Here is a 27,269-nt window from a genome sequence, read left to right on the forward strand (position 1 = left end):
GCCCATTAAGGTTACTGTATGTACTTGGAATTAATAAAACTGTTTCTTCAGGATTACATTAATATGGCTTCACTCATAATTCATAATTGCCTTTCCTAAAACCATTTCAAACAAATGAGGCTTGGAATACTATACTATAGAATTAGGTGAGCACAGAAATTTCTTAATCATAATAGCTGTGTTCCTTTTACATACTCCCTATCTTAAGGATGAGAAAATCTAAACATGAACATATTAACACATGAAGTTACACACCCAGCAAATGAATTAATCAATTATGTTCTAAACCTCTCAAGGCAATTTTTTTAAAGTTCAATGCTGCATAAACTTTGGAAGAGACTGCAAAGAGATTTAGCTATAAAACTATTGATACATGCTGAAAGGAGAAAGAAAACACAAAGTTTGAATTCAGAAAACATTTTGAGATTGCAATATACCAAAGTAACAATATTTTATTACTGTGGAATGTACTTGTACCTGAACACATCCAGCTAACATTTCATAGAGAATGTGAGCACGTTTTTTCATTACTCTGACATCTACCATGGTAGAATCTGCACACTGACCATTTTGGATTGGATTTATAAATCGATTCCTGAACTCCTTAATGGATCCAAGCAAATTTTCTTTGATAAAGTTAACCATGCAATGATCTAAGAAAGAAGATATTAGTTCATTAACAACAGTAATGGCTAAAAGAACTGAGAACAATTCTCTGATAAAATGCTCGTGTCTAAAAGGCATGCCATGGAAGCATTACAATTAAGCTACAAAGAAAGAACACCAAACTGAGTGTAGACTAATACTGGTTATCAGTACGATTACCTAAATCAGATGAGAAACTCAAATAAAACCCATCCCAAAATTCTAGACATCATTGTTTAAGAAAACACCAAAGAACATTTTATTTGAACTCACTAGTCTTTTTAATAGATACTGAGTATAAAACAACTGCTCTATAATTCTAACCATGATTTTATGGTCAGCAAGGGAATCTCGTGAAAAAAACATAGATACTGAATCAAAATAATAAAATCAGGTAATAAACGACTATATCAAATTTTGTATTAACTGATTTAGTTCCAGAAATCCTTAACAGAGTAATCAGTTGCCCTATACTATACAGGACCACAATGTGAAACAGGGCAACAGTCTATAAATGGGGCAACAGAAAAGCGGGAAACTGGAACAGACAAAAATAAAGATAAAATATAGATACATATTATAGATAAATATAAACAAGGACAAAGTGAGACAATAACCAGTATTACAAATAATAAAATAGAAAACAGTAACTATAAATACACCAAAAGAATATAAATAACATAAAAATAACAAAAAGCCATTAGAACAGATTACAATGGGAAATTTCAATTTGTTATTTGCTGAGTAACTCATGTTCCCTCTTTAGTGTTACCGCACACATATGAAAATAAGGCAAATTCACAAGTCACTTCCCTGGGTTCACATCATCTATCCTCAGCCTCAGCAAACTGTATCTTGACATCAATTCAACATAGCTCTCCTCCAATCTCCGCCTTCCTAAAACTTTCATGCTTAGCATTTCTTTTCAATTTCCTATCAGTACCTCCTCCAAAACTGGATATATTTTATTACAATATCTCCTGAATAGTCACAAATGCATTTGTATTTTTTAAGCAATCATTAAGACTTCTGATACCTTGCATATACTTTAAATTCTATATTTGTATTTGAACACTCATAATGGCACACCTCTTGATTGTGGTTTACCATTTATATTTATAAAACATTCCACTTGATGGGCTTCCCTGGTGGTGCAGTGGTTGAGAGTCCGCCTGCCAATGCAGGGGACACGGGTTCGTGCCCCGGTCCGGGAGGATCCCACATGCCGTGGAGCAGCTGGGCCCGTGAGCTATGGCCACTGAGCCTGCGCGTCCAGAGCCTGTGCTCCACAATGGGAGAGGCCACAGCAGTGAGAGGCCCGCGTACCGCAAAAAAAAAAAAAAACACACAAAAAAACCCCATTCCACTTGAAATGAATGGTATACTTTCACAGTAGACTAAGAATGGCCTATGTAGTTCATGGTCAGAGACTATACTAGAATAAACTAAAGATAGGCAGATGGCGATGTGGCAAAAATATATCTGAGGCAATGCCAATACTCTATAGCATAACTACAGATATTGACTCACACTCAATTAGGTTATTTTGAAGTGGGGTTCCCGTTAAAATAATCCTCCTCCTTGATCGTATAGAATTCATAGCTTTTGAAACAGCAGATGCTTCATTTTTTAGAATATGGCCTTCATCACAGACAACAAAGTCAGGGCCTAGAAAAAACAACATTTAACATATAATAAAACTAAAAATATAATCCATTTAAGTTAAGTTAATCGTTTTACAGTGCTGCTCTTGTGGAAAGATAAAACAACATCCTGATAAGTTATATTTTATCTGTATATGGTTAATGTGGCTCTCACTAGTATTAATTTTATTAAAGTACTACTATGGATGGTACTTAAGGTTCTCTGAGAGTACAAAAATAGGCAAGAATAGAAATAATCACACAGATGAAAAGATCCCAAGAGATCTGGGGTATCTGAAAAAAACAGTATCTTTTACAAATGAAAAACAGTATCTAAAGATACATTTCAGCACTAATGTATCAAGTTAAAACTATCAACTGATATGTTTATGTACAGCTGATTCACTTTGTTGTGGAGAAGCTAACACACCATTGTAAAGCAATTATACTCCAATAAAGATGTAAAAAAAATTTTTAAAAACCTATCAACTGAGACTAAGAGCAATTTATATATACATGAAATGACAAATTTCAAAAGTTACATTTTAAGAAATAATATGTAAATCACAATAGGCCAAGTAGTATTTCCCATTTGACTTATTCCTAATAACTAATACCCATTGTTGGCGAAAAATTTAACTGATAAAGGACCGCTAAACCGATTGTTACATGGGTATTGGGGTTGGGGGGAAAACACTTTCCAAGCTGTAAAAGATCTCTTAGCTGAGAGTGACTCTTTCAAAAGAAATACATATTATTATTTTATGAAAATAACCATATGTATTCTTTGCTAAAGTATCCTATAAACACAATTTGCTTGCTGCTTAACGTACACACAAATTACTTAAATATTGATTTAAACAATAGCAGTTGTCAAATTATCCCCTATATGTTAGGCATTATAGAAAATGCATCTTCTACATGATTTCAAAAGTAACTGCTTCAGCATGCCTGATCAAATAACACAATTGCTATTCAGTATTTAGATGGGGCTACATGAACAGTAAGACATTTTTAAATTACTAATTGACTTTCTAAAAACTAAAATATGTATCTTGCTTTGTAAATTACCTTTTACACAAGTGATTTAAATGATTTCTACCACCTAATATTCAGTGTTTATGAGGGTGTGGTGAAGCAGGTACTCTCATATACTCTTTGTGGAAGTCTAAATTAGTATCAAACATTTTGGAAGACAATTTTACAGTATCTCTTAAAATGTAAAATATGTGCACCCTTGACCCAAATTTCAATTTCTAGGAATTTATGCTTAAGATATACTTCCACGAGTACCCCAAGATACATAAAATATTCTCTGAAGTATTGTTTGTTTACGGTGGAAAATTGGAAACAACTTAGAAGATTGGCAAAGGGGGTTAATAAAACTATGCTATAATGGAATGTCACAGAACTAAAATTAATGATGTAGATTTCTATGTAATAACCTTGAAAGATATGCCAAATATGTTCTTTATATTATTAAACAAAAAGAAGAGTTTCAATATCTATATTATGATCCCATTTGTATTTAAACAACCACCTCAAACAGGGTGATTTTTATCTACATATACATATATGTAGTAAAGTAAAGGATTAATCTGGCCCAAAGAAAAGTTTAGCCTTTGCCTCCACCTCTAGGGAGGTAACCTAAACTCCTGGAATGTCTGACCTGATAAAAATATCTCTGTTCACCTGGATGGCTTGGGACACATTAGATAGTCTATGCTAACATGATGTGGGGTGAAGGGAGAGCAGCTTTGGTCATGTGGCATCTTCTCAACTTCTGGAGGAGCTAGAGACTAAGATCACCTGCATGGGTGGTCAACCATGTCTATGTGACCAAGCCCAAACTCTAGACACCAAGGCTCAGATGAGTGTGCCTGGTTGGCAATACTCCACGTGTATTGTCACACATCACTTCTGGGAGAAGTAAGTGCTGCCTGCATGATTCCACTAACAAACTGGGTGTGGAACTCTCCTGGGCCCTGTCCTATGTGCCTTTTCCTGTGGCAGATTCTAATCTGTATCCTTTCACCGTAATAAACCATAACCATGAGTATAAAGGCTTTTCTGAGTTCTGTGAGTCCTAGTGAATTACTGAACCTGAGAGTGGCCTTGGGAACATCCAAATATTGCAATATAAAATACATGCTTGCAAAGAAATATATAATTTAAAAATGGGCAGAGGATCTGAAGAGACATTTTTCCAAAGAAGACATACAAATGGGCAACAGGTACATAAAAAGCTCCTCAACATCACTAATCATCAGGAAAATGCAAGTTAAAACCACAATGAGATATCACCTCCCACCTATCAGAATGGCTATGATAAAACAAACAAACAAAAAAAAAAAAACGAGAAATAACAAGTGTTGGTGAGGATGTGGAGAGAAGGGCACCCTTGTGCACTGTTGGTGAGAATATAAATTGTTACAGCCACTATGGAAAACAGTAAGGAGGTTCCTCAAAAAACTAAAAATAGGGCTTCCCTGGTGGCGCAGTGGTTGAGAGTCTGCCTGCCAATGCAGGGGACATGGGTTCAAGCCCTGGTCTGGGAAGATCCCACGTGCCACGGAGCAGCTGGGCCCGTGAGCTACAAATACTGAGCTCTGCGCGTATGGAGCCTGTGCTCTGCAGCAAGAGAGGCCGCGACAGTGAGAGGGCCGCGCACCGCGATGAAGAGTGGCCCCCGCTTGCCACAACTAGAGAAAGCCCTCGCACAGAAACGAAGACCCAACACAGCCAAAAATAAATAAATGAATAAATAAATTTAAAAAAAAAAAAAAAAAATTAGGAAAAAAAAACTAAAAATAGAACTACCATATGATCCAGCAATTCCACTACTGGGGATATAACTGGAAAAACTGAAAACAATAATTTGAAAAGATACACACCCCAAGGTTCACGGTGCCACTAATTGCAAGAGCCAAGATATGGAAGCAGACCAACTGTCGACAGATGAAAGGATAAAGAAGATGTCTCTCTCTCTCTCTCTCTCTCTCTCTCTCTCTCTCTCACACAAACACACACACACACACACACACACACACACACACACACAGGGAAATGTTACTCACCTATAAAAAAGAATGAAATTCTGCCCTTTGCAGCAATATGAATGGATCTAGAGAATACTATGCTTAGTGATATAAGTCAAACAGAGAAAGACAAATACTGTATGATAACACTTACATGTGGAATCTAAAAAACAAAACAAACAAATGTATATAGCAAAACAGAAAATGACTCACAGATATGGAAAACAAACTAGTGGTTACCAGTGGGGAGAGAGAAGGGGGGAGGGGCAAGATAGGGATATGAGACTGAAAGATACAAACCACTATGTATAGAACACATAAGCAACAAGGATATATTGTATAGCACAGGGAATTATAGTCATTATCTTGTAATAATTTTTAATAGAGTATAATCTGTAAAAATAATGAATCACTATGCTGAACACCTGAAACTAACATAATGTTGTAAATGAAGTATACCTCAATTTTTTAAAAAAAACATTAAACTCTACATTACAAAGAATAAACTTTAATGTATGCAAATAAAATGAAGGAACTGACCTATGTAACTTTAGAAATGATGCTTGGAAATTATAAAGCTACAGACAAAAGCAATCATACATAAGCACTGTACTCTAGTTGGTAAATTTGTTTCTCACGAGGGTATAGGTTAATAATTCTAAAACTACTTTACATATAAGATGAGGCTGAATAAATAAGTAAATGGATAGTGGATGGTTGAAGCCAAGATTCTCACTGTTGAAAAAGACAAGTAACAGAATAACAAAAAAAGACTAAAATGAACCCTATGATACTGAATTAGAGTCAAATATATCATTATGACATCAAGTTTATGTTTATACACACACACACACACACACACACACACACACACACAGATAGATTTGTGTATATACCTGCATTCGTAGACCTATCACCTAGTTCTGTCTGCTGAGTGAACCTAGAAGCAATGACACTGCAGTAGCAACAAACACACCCAGTGCCCAGATCTTGGTTCGTAAACACCATTTTTCAGTGAAAGGAACCACGCATGGTTCCTTGTTGAAATGATGGACTCCGGGGCAAGGACAAATTAACATGATCCTAGAGCATACTACCAGAAAGTAATGAAGTGCTCAAAAAAATCAAAAGGATGAAACATCAAAGGGATATAGGAATCAATCTGAAAGAGCTCCCAGTGGACAAACTGGAACAATCTGAGCAACAAAATAAATAATACAGTGCTAGTTCTAACATATAAACCAATAATAGATGATTAATCTATCCTGATATAAATGACTGATTAAATAAATGGGTAAGAAGTGACAAATCTTTCTTAAAGAAAAATTACAAATTTAAGTGTAGCCCACTATAAGAGATGGAGCTTAATTTTTGCCCTCCCCCCACTTGGATGGGCTAGACTTAGTGACTGGCAAAGAACAGACACAGGTGAAAACAGTAACTCTACAGCAGAGAAACCTGGCAAACACTACCTTAACCAAGTGATGAAAATTAACATCACTAGTGATGTCATGTGGATCTAATTTACCCTTGATATAATGTGAGGAGAAGGATACTACACCTCTAGTACATTATTTCAAAAACCTATAACCCCAGTCTAATTACAAGAAAAACAACAGATACTAGTGAACATCCTACAGGATACTTTAACAGTACTCCACAAGACTGACAAGATAACAGAAAATAAAAGAAAGACTAAGAAACTGTCACAGACCAGAGGAGACTGTGGAGACATTACAATTAAATGCAATGTGGTACCCTGGATGAGATCCTGGAACAGAAGGTGAACAGTAATATTAAACTGGTAGAATTCAAATAGAGTTTGGAGTTTAGTTAATAATATACAAATTTCTTAGTTTTGACAAATCTGCCATGGCAATGTAAGATGAACAGTGCGGGATTTGGGTTCAAGGTAAATGGGAGTGTTCTTTACTATCATTCAACTTTTCTGTAAACAAAGAAAACACAAAACTTTCCAAAATAATTTTTTTAAATGTCACTAAATGACTTACATGGAAATAACAAACATTACTCTTCATGTTATGAGCTTTAATTTCTTTTTAATTCATTTCCTCATGATCACCATATTAAGCATCTGAAACTTGTTTAAACTGTTCCAAGGAAACCTTCTGAAAAACATGCTATTCACTAGCTCATAGCTCTCTGACAACAAAACAACCACAGGACTTCTAGACGACTATTTTAATCATGAGAAAATGATAAACTTATTATTAGGCCTTAACACTTACAATGGCAATTAGTTTGGTACATGCTAATTACATCATTATCTAAAAAAAAGAGGCAAAAGTGTACGAACTTTCAGTGATAAGATTTATAAGGTCTGAGGACCTAATGTATAAATAACATCGTAATAACATGGCAACTGAAAACAATGTATTGTAACTGAAATCTGCTAAATGAGTAGAGCATAAATGTTCTAAACAAAAAAGAAAAAGAAAACTAAGTGAGGTAATGATGTGTAACTCAAAGGGGGTTATTCTTTCACAGTGTATACATATATCAAATCATCACATTGTACACTTTAATTATGTTACAATTTTACTTCTCAATTAAACCTCAATAAAGCTGAAAAAATAAATTAAAAGTAGAATTATAAAGGGGCAAAGCCAAGGATTCTTGGATTAAATAATTCTAAATTATTTTGGCAGTGAAAAATTGGACTTTCTCAACAAACATCTAAAGCCTCAACAGGGCTTCCCTGGTGGCGCAGTGGTTGAGAGTCCGCCTGCCGATGCAGGAGACACGGGTTCGTGCCCCAGTCCGGGAAGATCCCACATGCCGGGGAGCGGCTGGGCCCGTGAGCCATGGCCACTGAGCCTGCGCGTCCGGAGCCTGTGCTCCGCAACGGGAGAGGCCACAACAGTGAGAGGCCTGCGTACCGCAAAAAAAAAAAAAAAAAAAAAATCTTAAAGCCTCAACAGTGTCTTAAAGTAATTAGATATGACAAACTGAAGTTTGATAAGGAAAAAATATAGAATACAAACAACTAAATATTAATTGGTTCTGTGGATCGTACAACTTGCTGCTTTTACAAGTCGCAAGTAAGAATCAAATATTTGGATCTTGCATCATGAAGATTACTGTTAGAAGGAATGACAACATTGCAAATATTAACCTTCCACAGTGATGACTATTTAAAAGACAGAAAAAATGCAGCCAATTCTTCTAATGACATAAAGTTGGGAAAGAAACGTAAAGAACTGTTTTCAGAGTATGGAGAGAGCTCTAGTAATCATCTAATATTCAGAAAGTCAGAAGAATCTGCGATTGTGACACAGGTACCTGGTGAATTTTTAATCATTTACAAGGTCTCCCCTGAAAACCTCAAACACTTCCAGACTCAGCAAATGAATTCTGAACATCTGGCAATATTAAGGGTGATTTCATCTTAATGAAATTATACTAAGAAACAAACAGAAGGCAAAAACCTGAATGATACACAAAAACCAGCTACTCAGTAGTTGGTCAATTAGTATTTGTTAAATATAAGCATATTTTTCATTCAACTTGTTTCTTTATCTCAGTGCCTGTTAATATCTTACCTGGATCAACCAAAGCTTTGTTAAATATTTCTTTAAGTTTCCTACTCTTCACATTCCTTCCTTGAGCAAGATTTCTGTACATCTCATAGCCTATGATCATAACACCACCATCTTCTTGCCATCTCTGCAGCATGTAGCTTCTCTCCTGAGGACGTTTCACAGTTGCTAATTCAGAGACCTTTTGTGAGGAAATAAAGATTTTTTAAGGTAGGAATGTATGAATACTAAATATCTCCACTGAAATATGCATCATTGGTAATTAAAAATCTTTTTATTTTACTATATGAATTTCATGCAGTTATTCTGATAATAGAAAACATTCTAAATATGATACCTCAAGCTTCTCATCATCTTTTAATCCCTCTTGCCACTTCTCAAATTCATTCATCCAATTCAAAGCAGTATTAAGAGGACAAACCACTAAAGCTGTGCTGAAATCCAATTTGTCGCACAAAAGAACCGTATGAAGAAAGCTTACCACCTACAAGAAAACAAATTAAGTTGCCACCTTCATTTAAATATCTGCAAAAAAAGTTAATAAATCGAGCAAACTTACAATAGCTGAGTTTTTGGATTTTGTTTTGTTTTTTGTTTTAAACAATAAAGCAACCAACCAAAGGTCAACAGGGAAAGAGATAGGTACAATAAGGGACTTCAACTAGATGATATATAAGATCCTTCCAACTCTAAAGCTCCATGATTCTATGATCGGTAATAATAATATGAATATAAAAAGTAACCACACCAAAACAGCTACTAAGTCCCTAGTCCCCAGAGAACATCCCTACGATCTTCAGAAAATACCACTGCCCATTTAGAAGAGAATTATGTTACCGAGTATTTTTCTATGTAGTGTTCTGACTCACTGAATCTATAGTAATTGTCTTATGGCTTGAAATTTTATATATATATATATATATATATATATATATATATATATATAAACTAATTCCACATCTCTGCTACAACTCCTGCAGTCTTCCTGCAACTTCCTGCATTCAGAAATGTAGTATTTTAATAGTGAAAAATATATTATGTTCTCATTACTATAGGATCACAGACTGTTAAAAAGTCGGGAATTCCCTGGCGGTCCAGTGGTTAGGACTCAGTGCTTTCACTGCCAAGGGCGCGGGTTCAATCCCTGGTTGGGGAACTAAGATCCCGCAAAACCACGCAGCACGGCCAAAAAAAAAAAAAACCACAGTGTTGTAAAGGAACTCCATTTCCGCCTCAGACTCTTTGCAGTTTTACTGGCTATGCCTGTAACCCTACACATTCACTTCATTAGGATCTCTGCTCAAAGATCACTTCCTAAAAGATGCTTTCCCTCTCTATTCTTCCTTAACATTTATTATCTGAAAGTACATATTTCTTATTTTATTTGATTAAAATCTCTCTCCCCCACCAGAATATAAGCTTCTTGAGGGAGAAATCTTGTTATTCTTGTTCATTGCTTTATCTCCAGCTCCTACAACTGTGCTGGAACATAAAAGAATACATATTCTTAAATTAATGAATGCACAAGAACAGAACACCTTCATGTTCTTACCTGTAAAGTCTTACCAAGGCCCATGCAGTGGGCGAGAATGCATCCTGAACCTGGAGATTTCTTTGTTTTTTTTACAGACTCACAGCAGCAATCCCACATAAACTGAACACCTAAAAATGACAGCTTCGTTATGCTCAATGTAAAGGCTCAAGTTAAAAAAAAAAATCTTCCGTCGAGACTTCCCTGGTGGCACAGTGGTTACGAGTCACACTCCTAATGCATGGGGCCCCAGTTCGATCCCTAGTCAGGGAACTAGATCCTGCATGCATGCCACAACCAAAGTTTGCATGCCACAACTAAAGAGCCAAAGAGCCGCAACTAAGGAGCACGCCTGCCACAACTAACAGCTGGAACAACCAAATAAATATATAAAATAAAATAAGATAAAATAAAATAAATCTTCCATCATAAACACATCAAAAACATAACCAAAACTTCTAAGAAATAGAATTTTTTAAAAAGAGAGATTAAAATCTCTTAAATGTAAATGAGATTTGTTTTACGTCCCCCCCACACTAAGGTTAAATAGAAAAAAATGTGAACACAAGCACACAAGAGGGTAACTTTCACTCTTCTATCACAGAAGACCTTCTCCATTCCCTGGGATGGTCCAAAGAGACATATGAATAATCTAAAATAGAAACTTTATCCAAAGGGAGAATAGATTCCTATCAAATATACTTTCAGGTTTACTGAGTCAATCAGGAAAAAAAAAATCCAGGAGATAATTCATCATTTCTCCCTTTATTCAACATTAAAATCTGAACAATAAAGGGGCTTGCTACCTAAGGAGTAGGAACTATAGAACTTCCCTTATGAATTCATTCATATACACAATCAAAACTGACTTACTGATTCCACTCTGACAAAGCAGAGGATAGGGATAATTTGGTATCTTTCCAAAACCAATGTAGGAATATTATTAACAAACATACTTGAAAAAGCATTTCCTGAAGAAGGCTTTTAGCTAACTGTACCTCTCCCTACCCCACAGCTGCCTTTACCCAACCACTGTAGATTAGGTGAAATTCACTTGCTATATATACCCATTTGTGAGGGGCATACTTCCCCTTTCATAATACTCATTTTCTTTGCAATTGTCCAGTTTTGTTCTTCATTTGCTTATGCACTCCATAAGGGCAGGGATCATATCTGTTTTGCTCACCAGTAGAAGTAACTCCAGTACTTAGCAGAATGTGAGGCACACAGGGGACACCAAATATTGGTAAAATTTAACTAAAAATGCTTTAATCATCTAATAGTTTCTTACCATCTACTTGATGGGGTTTCAATTTGATAACCATATTTCTATGAACCTGCACTAAAGGTTCTTTGGTTTCTTCATCTTCATCTAAAACCAACTTGGTTGTTATTGGACACTTAGTGGGTGAAGCATCTTCAATTTCTATCACCTACAAGAAAGACAATTATAGTTAAGCTCAAAGAAATCTTTCAAGCAATGGTGGAGTATGAGGCTTACTAAGGGAAATTTTGCAAAATACAGACACATCTACTTCCATACCATACATCCAATATTCTGGTTCAGTAAGACCAGGACAGATCACAGGTTTATATGTTGTCCAAAATCAAAAACCTCCACAAGACTTAGAATCACTGTGGTAATGTCGCTGATTTAGCTCATTGGTTCTCACCTTGAACATCTCAACACGTTTTAGGTAGAGATGTGACAAAAGTAGCACTCTAAATTAATCCATGGCACCACCATTAAGATTTGGCTCCCCAAAAGGGATTTTTCTATTCTTCTACGGGACATGTGAAAATGTGCAAGGGCACTTATGATTATCACAATGACTGGTTAGGACTGGTATTTAATGTAGGCAGAGGGGAAGGTAAATATAAATGTTCTACAATGTGAAAGACAGTCCCAAACAAGAACTGTCCCACCCAAGATTCCAGAAGACTCCCATTGAAAAACACTGTAAATATGTGTTGTGAAAGGGAAAAACTTTCAGAAACACCGGTTTGAGAACCTCAGGCTCGAAAGCATGACAAGAACATATAATAACCTCTAAATGCAAAAGGGAAACAATTACCTCAAGTTTCTTATTTGAAAGAAAACTTAAATACATATAAATACATATGAATACATGTATCTGTATATATTTTTTGCTTTCTTATCCCATTGTCTATCCATTACATAGTATACTCAAGAACTATATAAGCTAGGTACAAGTGTTGCCATTTTACATATGAAAAAAAATGAGAGACTGAGAAGTTAAATAACTTACACGAGGTCATACAACTATTAAGTATCACAACACTAAGATTTATACCCAAAGGGTTAGGCTCCAGAGTCCATGCTCTTAACCACTATGCATTACTACTTTAATAAATTAAATACTTGTATAAACAGGTTTATGGTTCCATGGCAATCAATAAAGATTCATGATTTTAAACTGTACACAATGTGCTGCTTAAGGATAAAATATTAGCTGGTATTCTTTCCCTTATTTAGAACCGTAACTAGAAACGAATGGATTATTTGATACTCACTACTGAAATTTTCAAACATAAGCAAAAGTAGACAGTAGCATAATGAACCCTGTTACCCATTATTCAACCTCAAAAATTATCAACTTCTGGCCAGTTCTGTTTCACTGACAGCCTCGCACCCATTCTACAACTCCTTTGATTCCATAACTGATTTTGAAGCAAACCCAAGCAAGCATGTTATTTCATCTGTAAGTGTTTTAGAATGTCTCTTTAAAATGACACTCTCGAGAGGTGCTCCCGCTCTCGGCTTGCATGTATCCCCAGGGTGTTTTGCCCTCCAGAGGGTACTTTTGGTCTCATGTCCCTTCCCTGTGCTGTGCCCATCTGAGAGGTCGGGAGAGAGGCAAGGAAACACCCAAGACTGTAGCCGAGGGGTGGGGGAGGGGGATGAGAAGGAAGAGGAGACGCTCCCCCTCACATCTGCCTGCAACGGTGGCAACCGGGCAGCGTTTTTCCCGGAGATGAAGCTCCCCAAGAAGTCAGCTTAGTATCCCAACCTTGGGGACTCTAGGATAAAAGAGACTGGATCCACAGATGGAGACTTTCTTACTCTCCTTCCGTCCCTGAAATTGCGTTACTGTGAGATTTTATAAACGTTCTGCACCAACTCACAGAACGTCTCAGGAACCTAAATGACCAATACACTTCAAACTCCCTGTCTGAGCCGTGTGAATGAAAGGCTCTTGGTGCTGCAGCCAGGAGTCAGTGCTGTGCCTCTGAGGTGGGAGAGCCAAATTCAGGACACTGGTCCACAAGAGACCTCCCAGCTACACGTAACATCAAATGGCAAAAATCTCCCAGAGATCTCCATCTCAACACCAGCATCCAGCTTCACTCAACGACCAGCAAGATACACTGCTGGACAACCTATGCCAAACAATTAGCAAGACAGGAACACAACCCCATCCATTAGAAGAAAGGCTGCCTAACATCATAATAAGTCCACAGACACCCCAAAACACACCACCAGACGTGGACCTGCCCACCAGAAACACAAGATCCAGTCTCATCCACCACAACATGGGCACTAGTCGCCTCCACCAGGAAGCCTACACAACCCACTGAACCAACCTTAGCCACTGGGGACAGAAACCAAAAACAAGGGGAACTAAGAAAATACAGCCTGCAAAAAGGAGACCCAAAACACAGTAAGATAAGCAAAAGAAGAAGACAGAAAAACACACAGCAGATGAAGAAACAAGATACAATCCCAACAGACCTAACAAATGAAGAGGAAATAGGCACGCTACCTGAAAAAGAATTCAGAATAATGATAGTTAAGATGATCCAAAATCTTGGAAAGAGAATGGACAAAATGAAAGAAACATTTCACAAGGACCTAGAAGAACTAAAGATGAAACAAAAAACAATGAACAACACAATAAATGAAATTAAAACTACTCTAGATGGGATCAATAGCAGAATAACTGAGGCAAAAGAATGGATAAGTGACCTGGAAGACAAAATAGTGGAAATAACTACTGCAGAGCGGAATAAAGAAAAAAGAATGAAAAGAACTGAGGACAGTCTCAGAGACCTCTGGGACAACATGAAACGCACCAACATTCGAATTATAGGGGTTCCAGAAGAAGAAGAGAAAAAGAAAGGGACTGAGAAAATATTTGAAGAGATTATAGTTGAACACTTCCCTAATATGGGAAAGGAAATAGTTAATCAAGTCCAGGAAGCACAGAGAGTCCCATGCAGGATAAATCCAAGGAGAAATACGCCAAGACACATATTAATCAAACTGTCAAAAATTAAATACAAAGAAAACATATTAAAAGCAACAAGGGAAAAACAACAAATAACACACAACGGAATCCCCATAAGGTTAACAGCTGATCTTTCAGCAGAAACTCTGCAAGCCAGAAGGGACTGGCAGGACATATTTAAAGTGATGAAGGAGAAAAACCTGCAACCAAGATTATTCTACCCAGCAAGGATCTCGTTCAGATTTGATGGAGAAATTAAAACATTTACAGACAAGCAAAAGCTGAGAGAGTTCAGCACCACCAAACCAGCTTTACAACAAATGCTAAAGGAACTTCTCTAGGCAAGAAACAATAGAGAAGGAAAAGACCTACAATAACGAACCCAAAACAATAAAGAAAATGGGAATAGGAACATACATATCGATAATTACCTTAAATGTAAATGGACTAAATGCTCCCACCAAAAGATAGAGATTGCCTGAATGGATACAAAAACAAGACCCATATATATGCTGTCTAAAAGAGACCCACTTCAGACCTACAGACACATACAGACTGAAAGCAAGGGGATGGAAAAACATATTCCATGCAAATGGAAACCAGAAGAAAACTGGAGTAGCAATTCTCATATCAGACAAAATAGACTTTAAAATAAAGACTATTAGAAGAGACAAAGAAGGACACTACATAATGATCAAGGGATTGATCCAAGAAGAAGATATAACAATTGTAAATATTTATGCACGCAACATAGGAGCACCTCAATACATAAGGCAAATACTAAGAGTCATAAAAGGGGAAACTGACAGTAACACATTCAGAGTAGTGGACTTTAACACCCCACTTTCACCAATGGACAGATCATCTAAAATGAAAATAAACAAGTAAACACAAGCTTTAAATGATACATTAAACAAGATGGTTTTAATAGATATTAATAGGACATTCCATTCAAAATAACCAGAATATACATTTTTCTCAAGTGCTCATGGAACACTCTCCAGGATAGATCACACCTTGGGTCACAAAACAAGCCTTGGTAAATTTAAGAAAATTGAACTTGTATCAAGTATCTTTTCCGACCACAACACTATGAGACTAGATATCACTCACAGAAAAACATCTGTAAAAAATACAAACACATGGAGGCTAAACAATACACTACTTAATAACGAAGTGATCACTGAAGAAATCAAAGAGGAAATCGAAAAATACCTAGAAACAAATGACAATGGAGACACGACGACCCAAAATCTATGGGATGCAGCAAAAGCAGTTCTAAGAGGGAAGTTTATAGCAATACATTCCTACCTTAAGAAACAGGAAACATCTCGAATAAACAACCTAACCTTGCACCTTAAGCAATTAGAGAAAGAAAAAGAAAAAAGCCCCAAAGTTAGCAGAAGGAAAGAAATCAGATCAGAAATAAATGAAAAAGAAATGAAGGAAACGATAGTAAAGATCAATGAAACTAAAAGCTGGTTCTTTGAGGAGATAAAAAAAATTGATACACCATTAGCCAGATTCATCACGAAAAAAAGGGAGAAGACTCAAATCAATAGAATTAGAAATGAAAAAGGAGAAGTAACAACTGACACTGCAGAAATACAAAAGATCATGAGAGATTACTACAAGCAACTCTATGCCAATAAAATGGACAACCTGGAAAAAAAGGACAAATTCTTAGAAATGCACAACCTGCCAAGACTGAATCAGGAAGAAATAGAAAATATGAACAGACCAATCACAAGCAAGGGCATTGAAACTGTGGTTAAAAATCTTCCAACAAACAAAAGCCCAAAACCAGATGGCTTCACAGGCGAATTCTATCAAACATTTAGAGAAGAGCTAACACCTATCCTTCTCAAACTCTTCCAAAACATAGCAGAGAGAGGAACACTCCCAAATTCATTCTACGAGGCCACCATCACCTTGATACCAAAACCAGTCAAGGATGTCACAAAGAAAGAAAACAACAGGCCAATATCACTGATGAACATAGATGCAAAAATCCTCAACAAAATACTAGCAAACAGAATCGAACAGCACATTAAAAGGATCATACACCATGATCAAAGTGGGGTTTATTCCAGGATTGCAAGGATTCTTCAATATACGCAAATCAATCAATGTGATAAACCACATTAACAAATTGAAGGAGAAAAACCATATGATCATCTCAATAGATGCAGAGAAAGCTTTCGACAAAATTCAACACCCATTTATGACAAAAACCCTGCAGAAAGTAAGCATAGACGGAACTTTCCTCAACATAATAAAGGCCATATATGACAAACCCACAGCCAACATTGTACTCAATGGTGAAAAACTGAAACCATTTCCACTAAGATCAGGAACAAGACTAGGTTGCCCACTCTCACCACTCTTATTCAACATAGTATTGGAAGTTTTAGCCACAGCAATCAGAGAAGAAATGGAAATAAAAGGAATCCAAACTGGGAAAGAAGAAGTAAAACTGTCACTGTTTGCACATGACATGACACTATACATAGAGAATCCTAAAGATGCTACCAGAAAACTACTAGAGCTAATCAATGAATTTGGTAAAGTTGCAGGATAAAAAATTAATGCACAGAAATCTCTGGCACTCCTATATACTAATGATGAAAAATCAGAAAGTGAAATCAAGAAAACACTCCCATTTACCATTGCAACAAAAAGAATAAAATACCTGGGAATAAAACTACCTAAGAAGACAAAAGACCTGTACGCAGAAAATTATAAGACACTGATGAAAGAAATTAAAGATGATACAAATAGATGGAGAGATATACCATGCTCTTGGATTGGAAAATGACTCTACTACCCAAAGCAGTCTACAGATTCCATGCAATCCCTATCAAACTACCAGTGGCATCTTTCACAGAAGTAGAACAAAAAATTTCACAATTTGTATGGAAACACAAAAGACCCCAAATAGCCACAGCAATCTTGAGAACGAAAAACGGAGCTGGAGGAATCAGGCCACCTGACTTCAGGCTATACTACAAAGCTACAGTAATCAAGACAGTATGGTACTGGCACAAAAACAGAACGATAGATCAATGGAACAGGATAGAAATCCCAGAGATAAACCCACGCACATATGGTCACCTTATCTTTGATAAAGGAGGCAGGAATGTACAGTGGAGAAGGACAGCCTCTTCAATAAATGGTGCTCAGAAAACTAGACAGGTACATGTAAAAGTATGAGATTAGATCATTCCCTAACACCATACACGAAACTAAGCTCAAAATGGATTAAATACTTAATGTAAGGCCAGACACTATCAAACTCTTAGAGGAAAACATAGGCAGGACACTCTATGACATAAATCACAGCAAGATCCTTTTTGACCCACCTCCTAGGCAAATGGAAATAAAAACAAAAATAAACAAATGGGACCTAATGAATCTTCAAAGCTTTTGCACAGCAAAGGAAACCATAAACAAGACAAAAAGACAGCCCTCAGAATGGGAGAAAATATTTGCAAATGAAGCAACTGACAAAGGATTAATTGCAAAAATTTACAAGCAGCTCATGCAGCTCAATAACAGAAAAACAAACAACCCAATCCAAAAATGGGCAGAAGACCTAAACAGACATTTCTCCAAAGAAGATATACAGACTGCCAACAAACACATGAAAGAATGCTCAACATCATTAATCATTAGAGAAATGCAAATCAAAACTACAATGAGATATCATCTCACACCCGTCAGAATGGCCATCATCAAAAAATCTAGAAACAATAAATGCTGGAGAGGGTGTGGAGAAAAGGGAACACTCCTGCACTGCTGGTGGGAATGTGAATTGGTACAGCCACTATGGAGAACAGTATGGAGGTCCCTCAAAAAACTACAAATACAACTACCATATGACCCAATAATCCCACTACTGGGTATATACCCTGAGAAAACCATAATTCAAAAAGAGTCATGTATCAAAATGTTCATTGCAGCTCTATTTATGATAGCCCGGAGAAGGAGACAACCTAAGTGCCCATCATCGGATGAATGGGTAAAGAAGATGTGGCACATATATACAATGGAATATTACTCAGCCATAAAAAGAAACGAAATTGAGCTATTTGTAATGAGGTGGATAGACCTAGAGTCTGTCATACAGAGTGAAGTAAGTCAGAAATAGAGAGACAAATACTGTATGCTAACATGTATATATGGAATTTATGAAAAAAATGTCATGAAGAACCTAGGGGTAAGATAGGAATAAAGACACAGACCTACTGGAGAACGGACTTGAGGATATGGGGAGGGGGAAGAGTGAGCTGTGACAAAGCGAGAGAGAGGCATGGACATATATACACTACCAAACGTAAGGTAGATAGCTAGTGTTAAGCAGCCGCATAGCACAGGGATATCAGCTCGGGGCTTTGTGACCGCCTGGTGGAGTGGGATAGGGAGGGTGGGAGGGAGAGAGAAGCAAGAGGGAAGAGATATGGGAACATATGTATATGTATAACTGATTCACTTTGTTATAAAGCAGAAATTAACACACCATTGTAAAGCAATTATACCCCAAGAAAGATGTTAAAAAGTATATCTGGAAACAAATGCTGGAGAGGGTGTGGAGAAAAGGTAACCCTCTTGCACTGTTGGTGGGAATGTAAATTGATACAGCCACTATGGAGAACAGTATGGAGGTTCCTTAAAAAACTACAAATAGAACTACCCTATGACCCAGCAATCCCACTACTGGGTATATACCCTGAGAAAACCATAATTCAAAAAGAGTCATGTATCAAAATGTTCATTGCAGCTCTATTTACAATAGCCTGGAGATGGAAACAACCTAAGTGTCCATCATCGGATGAATGGATAAAGAAGATGTGGCACATATATACAATGGAATATTACTCAGTCATAAAAAGAAACGAAATTGAACTATTTGTAATGAGGTAGATAGACCTAGAGTCTGTCATAGAGAGTGAAGTAAGTCAGAAAGAGAAAGACAAATACCGTATGCTAACACATATATATGGAATTTAAGAAAAAATAAATGTCATGAAGAACCTAGGGGTAAGACAGGAATAAAGACACACAGACCTACTAGAGAATGGACTTGAGGATATGGGGAGGGGGAAGGGTAAGCTGTGAGAAAACGAGAGAGAAGCATGGACATATATACACTACCAAACGTAAGGTAGATAGCTAGTGGGAAGCAGCTGCATAGCACAGGGAGATCAGCTGGGTGCTTTGTGACTGCCTGGAGTGGTGGGATAGGGAGGGTGGGAGGGAGGGAGATGCAAGAGGGAAGAGATATGGCAACATATGTATATGTATAACTGATTCACTTTGTTATAAAGCAGAAACTAACACACCATTGTAAAGCAATTATACTCCAATAAAGATGTAAAAAAATAAAATAAAATAAAAAAGTCAATAAATGAAGCTAAATAGTAGTCTTCTTAAAACAAAGGACACTCTCTTTTTAAAATCATAACTACAGTACCATTATTGCATGTAAAAAATGTTAAATAAGTCACAAATTTGTAATAAATCACCTGGATAGATACTTCACTTATATAAAACTGAAATTATATACAAATCAAGATGAATACTAGGATAAAGTGTGGTGGAGTATAAATAGCACAGGCCATCTAGATCCCAGCTCCATTTCAACAAGTTACTTAAACCCTCTTAGCTTCAGTTTCTCCATGTGCAAAGTAGGAAAGATTATAAACAACCCACATGGGGTTGTTGCAGAAATTAGATAAGGCAAAGAATAAAAAATATTAGGCATAGACTAAGTATTCACTAAATTTTTATTGTTTTCTAGCTTGGATGTGTTCCAGCTTCATATTGCTGGGGCAAAGCCTTTAGCCAAAATGTAAAATTCTCTGAATGTCTTGTCCTATTTGCAAGGTGTGGTAGGCAGAATCCTAAAATGGCCTCCAAGATTCCCACCCTCTGGTATAATCCCATCCCCTTTAGTGTGACTGAGATCTGTAACTATGATGAGATATCATCCCCATAATTGGGCCACTAATCAGCTGGGTTTGGTTTAATCAAAAGGGACATTCTCCTAGGTGAGCCAGACCTGATCAAGGTAAGCTTTTTAAAAGACTGAAGGGTAAGAGATGGTCTCTTCTGGTCTCCAAGACAAGCACACTGCCATACTGTGAGAAGTCTCTAGTAGCTAAGGACCTCACTGCTACAATCACAAGGAACTGGATTCTGCCAATATGTGAGCTAGAAAACAACAAAGTCTTAGATGAAAATTGCAGCTTTGGCTAACATCTTAATTTCAACTTGGTGAGACACTGAGCAGATGACCCAGTAGACCACGCTCAGCTAAGCCACTCTCAAATTCCTGACTTATAGAACTGTGAGATAATAACTTTGTCTTGTTTTAAGCTAAGCTTGTGGTATTTTTTAATGCACAGTAGTAAACTAATATACAAGGCTTTAAGAATTTTGAACCATATATTCATAAGTGATATTTTAGCTATTAAGCACTATCTTCAGGATTGGAGATTAGTGAATCTTCATCCTGAATGGAGGAGAAGACAACTTATAAAAAAACTGTCTACTTATTAGTGACTAAGTGCATGTGTTTATGCACTCAAGGTACAATTTAAGTAAAGTTTATATAACTAATAATAGTAATGAAATGGGAGAATTTAGGAGAAATGATAAATTAAGCTATAGCAAGGAATAATAAATAAGGACATGAAATGTATCCCATGTCTGAATTGAAAAAGGAAAAGAAAAAATGAAAGCAAAACCATTTAAGCAACATACTGAAAAGGCTGAGCCCCATTTCTGCTGATGGAGATTCAGGATCACAATGAATGATGGAGCACTAGGGACCAAATTTACCCTCCTGCTGTAATCAATTAGGAAAGTAGACAAAATATACAAAACTAACATTTTTGGACTTTGAATAACAGGCACCAGCAGGACACTGATACCTGAGAGAAGCAAAACCAATAAGGAGGGCCCTATTCCCCCTTGACTGCTGCCTGAAGGCACATTCCAGAATCGAGGGTATCCAAAGCAGAACACCGGAGTTGTGCTGAGCTGGGGAGACAGAAGTCAAGCTGAGATGGCTAGAAAAACTACAGAGAGAAACTACAGAGAGAAAAGGACTATACAAAAAGACCTCCAGAAATCAAAATGGGAGTCACTGTCTTAACTGAATATTAAAATGCACATGAGGAGTAAAACTCCACAAAGTCAGACAAAGTGTGACCAAGAAGTTGTGAGCTAAATAGTTCCCAATTATCATATAGGTCTGGAAGGCATTCAATTTCAAACAAGGTAGAGTATACTCTTCATGCATAACACAGGGCATTCAGTAGAGACCAGAGAAAGGCCATCTTTAAAATGGTAGGAAAGTTTTATGGTATTTTTACTTACCCTTATCCCACTACCTCCTAGTGAGGTGATGGTCTTATTCTTGAAGCAGCAGCAGCAGCCTGGTTGACAGTTTCCTCCCTCAAAATAGAGGGAGCACAGCAGAAATTATTTGCAAATTATGGTATATATCTATTATAACCTGCCTGGGGATAACCAAATGAATGACATAAAACTCTTATCATTGTTTCACCTAAGTTGAAATTCTGATGGGAAAAAGCAGAAAAATATGCTTAAAAAAAAAAGCTACAAGGCAACTATAAACCCACAGTTGTCAGGGCCAAGACATTATAGGTGGAGACATATAACTGACCACCTAAGGCCCAGAGACGAAGCTAGGATGAGATTCTTGGAATTTAGGACATTCAAAACCAGCAAAATAGACAGAAGAATTATAAAACCAAGTGTATGCCCAGGTAAGAAACATGCTCAGAAAATACCTGAAAAGCCCTTAAGTTTTAACCTCAGAGTGATCCTTTAGCTTCATTGCAAGTCTTGTTAAGTACTGAAGGAGTGCCCCAGTACAGAGCCAATCTACAAAGACTGGAAAAGATCAGGCATTCAAGGAAATCTCTTTCAAAACATTAACAGAACATTAGTGAAAGGAAAAGAGCATTCAGTAATGATGCAAAACAATGAACAAACTTTGCAAAAATAAATGGGGAGAGTCTCATATCAATCAGACTATGACAACTAAAGAAAAAAAATACAGCAAATCCTTGGGAAGGGAGAGAACTTAATTTCCAGAGTTACTGCATTATAATAGCCAAATGCCCAATATGCAATTAAAAAAACCCCACAAACCAAACAATGAAACAGGAAAACATGGCTCATTCAAAAAAACAAAATAAGACAACAGAAACCATTCCTGATAAGTCCCCAACAATGGACTTATTAGACAAAGACATTAAAGTAACTGTCTTAAAATATGTTCAAAAACCCAAAGGAAACTGGACAATCTAAAGGAAATCAGGAAAACAATGTAGGCACAAAATGGGACTATCAACAAAGCAGCAGAAATTATAAAAAGGAGTCAAAAGAACTGAAAAAGGCAATAAGTAAAATTCAAAAAGGATTCAGATATGAGCAGGCAGAAAATTATCAAACATGAAGATGTCAACTGAAATTATCAAGTCTAAGGAGCAGAAAGAAAAAAGAATTGAAAAAACTGAGAGACCAAGGGACTTGTAGGACATCATCAAGCAGATCAATATATACATTATGAGAGTCTAAGAAGGAGAAGAAAAATAGGGGCAGAAAGGTTATTTGAGGAAATAATGGCCAAAACTCCCCAAATTTGAGTAAAGACCAGGATCTAGAAATCCAAGAAGCACAACAAACTTGAAGTGAGATAAACTAAGAGACCCAGACTAAGCACTTTATAATCAGAACTTCAAAGTACAAAGAAAGAGAGAATCTTGAAAGTAGCAAAAGAGAAGTGACTTGTCACATACAGGGATCATAAATAACATGATCAGCTTATTTCTCATCAGAAACTTGAAGGCCAAAAGGCAGTGCAATAATATATTTTAAAGTATTGAAAGAAAACAACTGTCAGCTGAGAATTTTATATCAAACAAAAGTATCCTTCAAAATAGAGGGAGAAATCAAGACATTCCTTAACTGAGAGAATTCGTTAAAAATAGACCTACCCTACAAGAAATACTAAAGGGAAGCCTTCAGGTTGAAATGAAAAAAATGCTTTATACTCAAAGATGTATAAAAGAACTAGAGATGTATGGAAAAGATACACAGTCAAATATAAAACCCAGTATTATTGTAATTTTGGTTTGTAACTCCAGGTTTACTTTCTATAGGATTTAAAAGACAAAACCATAAAAAGTAATTATAAATATATGTTATTGTGGCATAAAATGTATAAAAACAAAATCTGTGACATGAATTATATACGGGGGGAATGGGGCTCTAAAACACTACGATTTATGTGCATGACTGAGGTCAAGTTCATTCAATTTAAACTACATCATTATGATGTTAGGATCTTATATGTAATCCCATGTTAACCACAAAGAAAATATCTACATATGATTACACAAAAGAAAATGAGATGGGAATCAAAATGTGTCACTGCAAAAAATGAAATAAACAAACCAAAAAAAAGGGAAGCAATGGAGGAAATGATGAGCAAAAAAGCAGTAAGACATATAAAATATAGCATAATGGAAGAAGTAAATCCTTACTCATCAGTACTTACTGAAAATGTAACGGATTAAACTGCCAATCAAAAGGCACAGAATGCTAAAATTCATTAAAAAATGATCCAAATATTGGTTGTCTACAAAAGACTCACTTTAGATCAAAAGACACAAATAGGTTGAAAATGAAAGAATGGTAAAAGATATTCCATGTAAACAGCAACTAAGAAGGCTGGGATGGCTATATAAACATCAGACAAATAGACTTTAAGTCAAAAACAATTACAAAAGGCAATATATATATATATAAACAGATGAGTAAATTAATCAAAAAGATATAACAATCATAAACATAAATGCACCCAAAACAGAGTCCCACATTATATGAAGCAAACACTGACAGAATTGAAAGGAGAAATAGGCTGTTCTACAATAATAGTTTGGAGACATCACACCCTACTTTCAATAATGCATAGAACAAGCCAACTAAAGATCAACAGGGAAACACAGAACTTGAACAACCCTGTAAACCAATTAGCCCTAACACACAGAACACTCTGCTCAACAACAGCAGAGTACGAATTTTCTCAAGTGCACATGGAACTTCTCAAGGACAGACCACATGTTAGGGCACAAAACAAGCCTTAATAAATTTTAGAAGATTAAAATCATAAAAATCAACTATACTTCAATAAAAAATAAATAAAATGAAAGGTTTTACTGACCACTTAAAAATAAGTAAATAAATAAAATCATAAAAAACTATCTTCTCCAATCACAGTGGAATGAAACTAGAAATCAATAACAAAAGGACAATGGGAAAAATGCAAATATGCATAAATTAAACAAGATACTCTTAAATAACCAATAGGTCAAATAAGAAACCACAAGGGACATTAGAAAATACCTTCAGACAAATTAAAATGAAAACACAAAATACTAAAACCTGTGGGATTCAGCAAAAGAAGTGCTAAGTGGGGAATGTATAGTGGTAAACACACACATTAAAAAGGAAATAAGATCACAAATTGAGAACTTAACTTTACACCTTAAAGAAGTAGAAAAAGAGGAGCAAACTAAACCCAAGCTAGCAGGTGGAAGGAAATAATATGGCTTAGAGCAGACAGAAATAAAACAGACACTAGAAAAAGAGAAAATCAACAAAATCAAAAGTTGGTTCTTTGAAAAGAATAAAATTCACAAATCTTTAGTTAGAATGAGTAAGACAAAAAGACAGAGGATTCAAATTATTAAAATCTGAAATAAAGGTGATGACATTACTAGCAATTTTACAGAAATAAAAATAATTATGAAAGAATACTATGAACAACTATACAACAAAATGGATAACATAGATGAAATGGAAAAATTCTTAGAAACACAAACCACCAGATCAGACCCATGAAAAAAACAAAATCTGAACAGACTGCTAAACTAGTTAAGAACACTGAATCAGTAATCAAACTTCCAACAAAGAACAAAGCCTAGGGCCAGATGGGCTTCCCTGGTGAATTTTACCAAACATTTAAAAAATAATGACAATTTTTCTCAAACTCTTCTAGAAAACTGAAGATGAGGGAATATTTTCTAATTCATTCAATGAGACCAGCATTACCCTGATTCAAAATTCAGACAAATAAACTATATGAAAGCTACAGATTCTCTATTAATATAGATTCAAAACTCCTCAACAAAGTACTAGCAAACCAAATTCAATAGCATATTAACAGGATTATACAAAATGGCAAAGAAAGAAACTGTCATGACAAAGGATTTGGCAATGATGTCTTAAATAAAACAACAATAGCACAGGCAATGAAAAAAAAAATTGATAAACTGGACTTCATCAAAATTTCAAACTTTTATGCAAAGGATACTTATCAATAGAATTAAAGATAATCCACAAAATGGGGGAATATATTTGCAAATTACATATATGATAAGAGACTGATATCCAGAATATATAAAGAACCCCTACAATACAACAATAACAAAAAAAGCACAATTTTAAAATGTGCTAAGGATTTCAATAGACATTTCTCCAAAAATATACAAATGGTCAATATGCACATGAAAAGATGATCAACATCATTAGTCATTAAGGAAATGCAAATCAAAACCACAATGAGGGCTTCCCTGGTGGCGCAGTGGTTGAGAGTTTGCCTGCCGATGCAGGGGACACGGGTTCGTGCCCCGGTCCGGGAGGATCCCACATGCCACAGAGTGGCTGGGCCCGTGAGCCATGGCCGCTGAGCCTGTGCGTCCGGAGCCTGTGCTCTGTGGCAGGAGAGGCCACAGCAGTGATAGGCCCGCATACCGCAAAAAAAAAAAAAAAAAAAAAACATAATGAAATACCACTTCACAATCATTAGGTTGGCTATTACAAAAGACGGGAGGGGCAGAGAAGAAAGAAGAGAAAAGAAAGAAAAGAAATATTGTAAAGATGTAGAGAAATTGGAACCTGTATGCATTGCTGGTGGAAATATAAAATGGTGCAGCTGTTGTGGAAAACACTGTGGTGATTCCTCAAAAAATACATCAAGAATTACCATATCTTCCCCCATTCCACTTCTGTATATATACCCAGAAGACTGGAAAGCAGGAACTTGAAGAGATACTTGTACATCCATGTTCAAAGCACCATTATTCACAATAGCCAAAAAGTGGAAGAAACCTAAGTATCCATCAACAGATAAATGAATAAACAAAATGTTGTATATGCATAGAATATACTGTTCATCCTTAAAAAGAAATTAAATTCTGATAGTTGATATAACATGAATGAATCTTGAAAACATTCTGCCATGTGAAATAAGACAGACAGAAAAGGACAAATACTGAATGATTCCACTCATATGAGGTACCTAGAATAGCCAAATTCATAGAGACAGAAAGTAGAAGAGGGGTTACAAGAGACTAGGGAGAAGGGGGAATGGGAATTTATTGTTAAATGGGTACACAGTTTCTGCTTAGGATGATAAAAAAGTCATGAAAAAGGATGGTGATGATGGTTACACAACATGTATTTCACTGAACTGTGTACTTAAAAATAGTTAAAATAGTAAG

At 36.2% G+C, this 27,269-nt stretch overlaps 1 protein-coding gene across 24 annotated transcripts in view; it reads right to left on the reverse strand.

Annotated features, from left to right (window-relative positions):
* The window catches only part of ATRX (ATRX chromatin remodeler), a 247,227-nt gene that overhangs the window by 90,196 nt on the left and 129,762 nt on the right, over window positions 1–27,269 (reverse strand). For all 24 annotated transcript variants that reach the window (XM_032619125.1, XM_032619133.1, XM_032619134.1 and 21 more), the window contains 6 exons: window positions 11,709–11,850; window positions 10,439–10,548; window positions 9,224–9,370; window positions 8,890–9,067; window positions 2,176–2,313; window positions 478–653 (listed from right to left, as the gene is read on the reverse strand). In XM_032619125.1, the coding sequence (XP_032475016.1) occupies window positions 478–653; window positions 2,176–2,313; window positions 8,890–9,067; window positions 9,224–9,370; window positions 10,439–10,548; window positions 11,709–11,850 (891 nt within the window). The remainder of the gene's footprint in view (window positions 1–477; window positions 654–2,175; window positions 2,314–8,889; window positions 9,068–9,223; window positions 9,371–10,438; window positions 10,549–11,708; window positions 11,851–27,269) is intronic.

Source organism: Phocoena sinus, chromosome X, assembly GCF_008692025.1.
Source record: "Phocoena sinus isolate mPhoSin1 chromosome X, mPhoSin1.pri, whole genome shotgun sequence".
NCBI lineage: Eukaryota > Metazoa > Chordata > Mammalia > Artiodactyla > Phocoenidae > Phocoena > Phocoena sinus.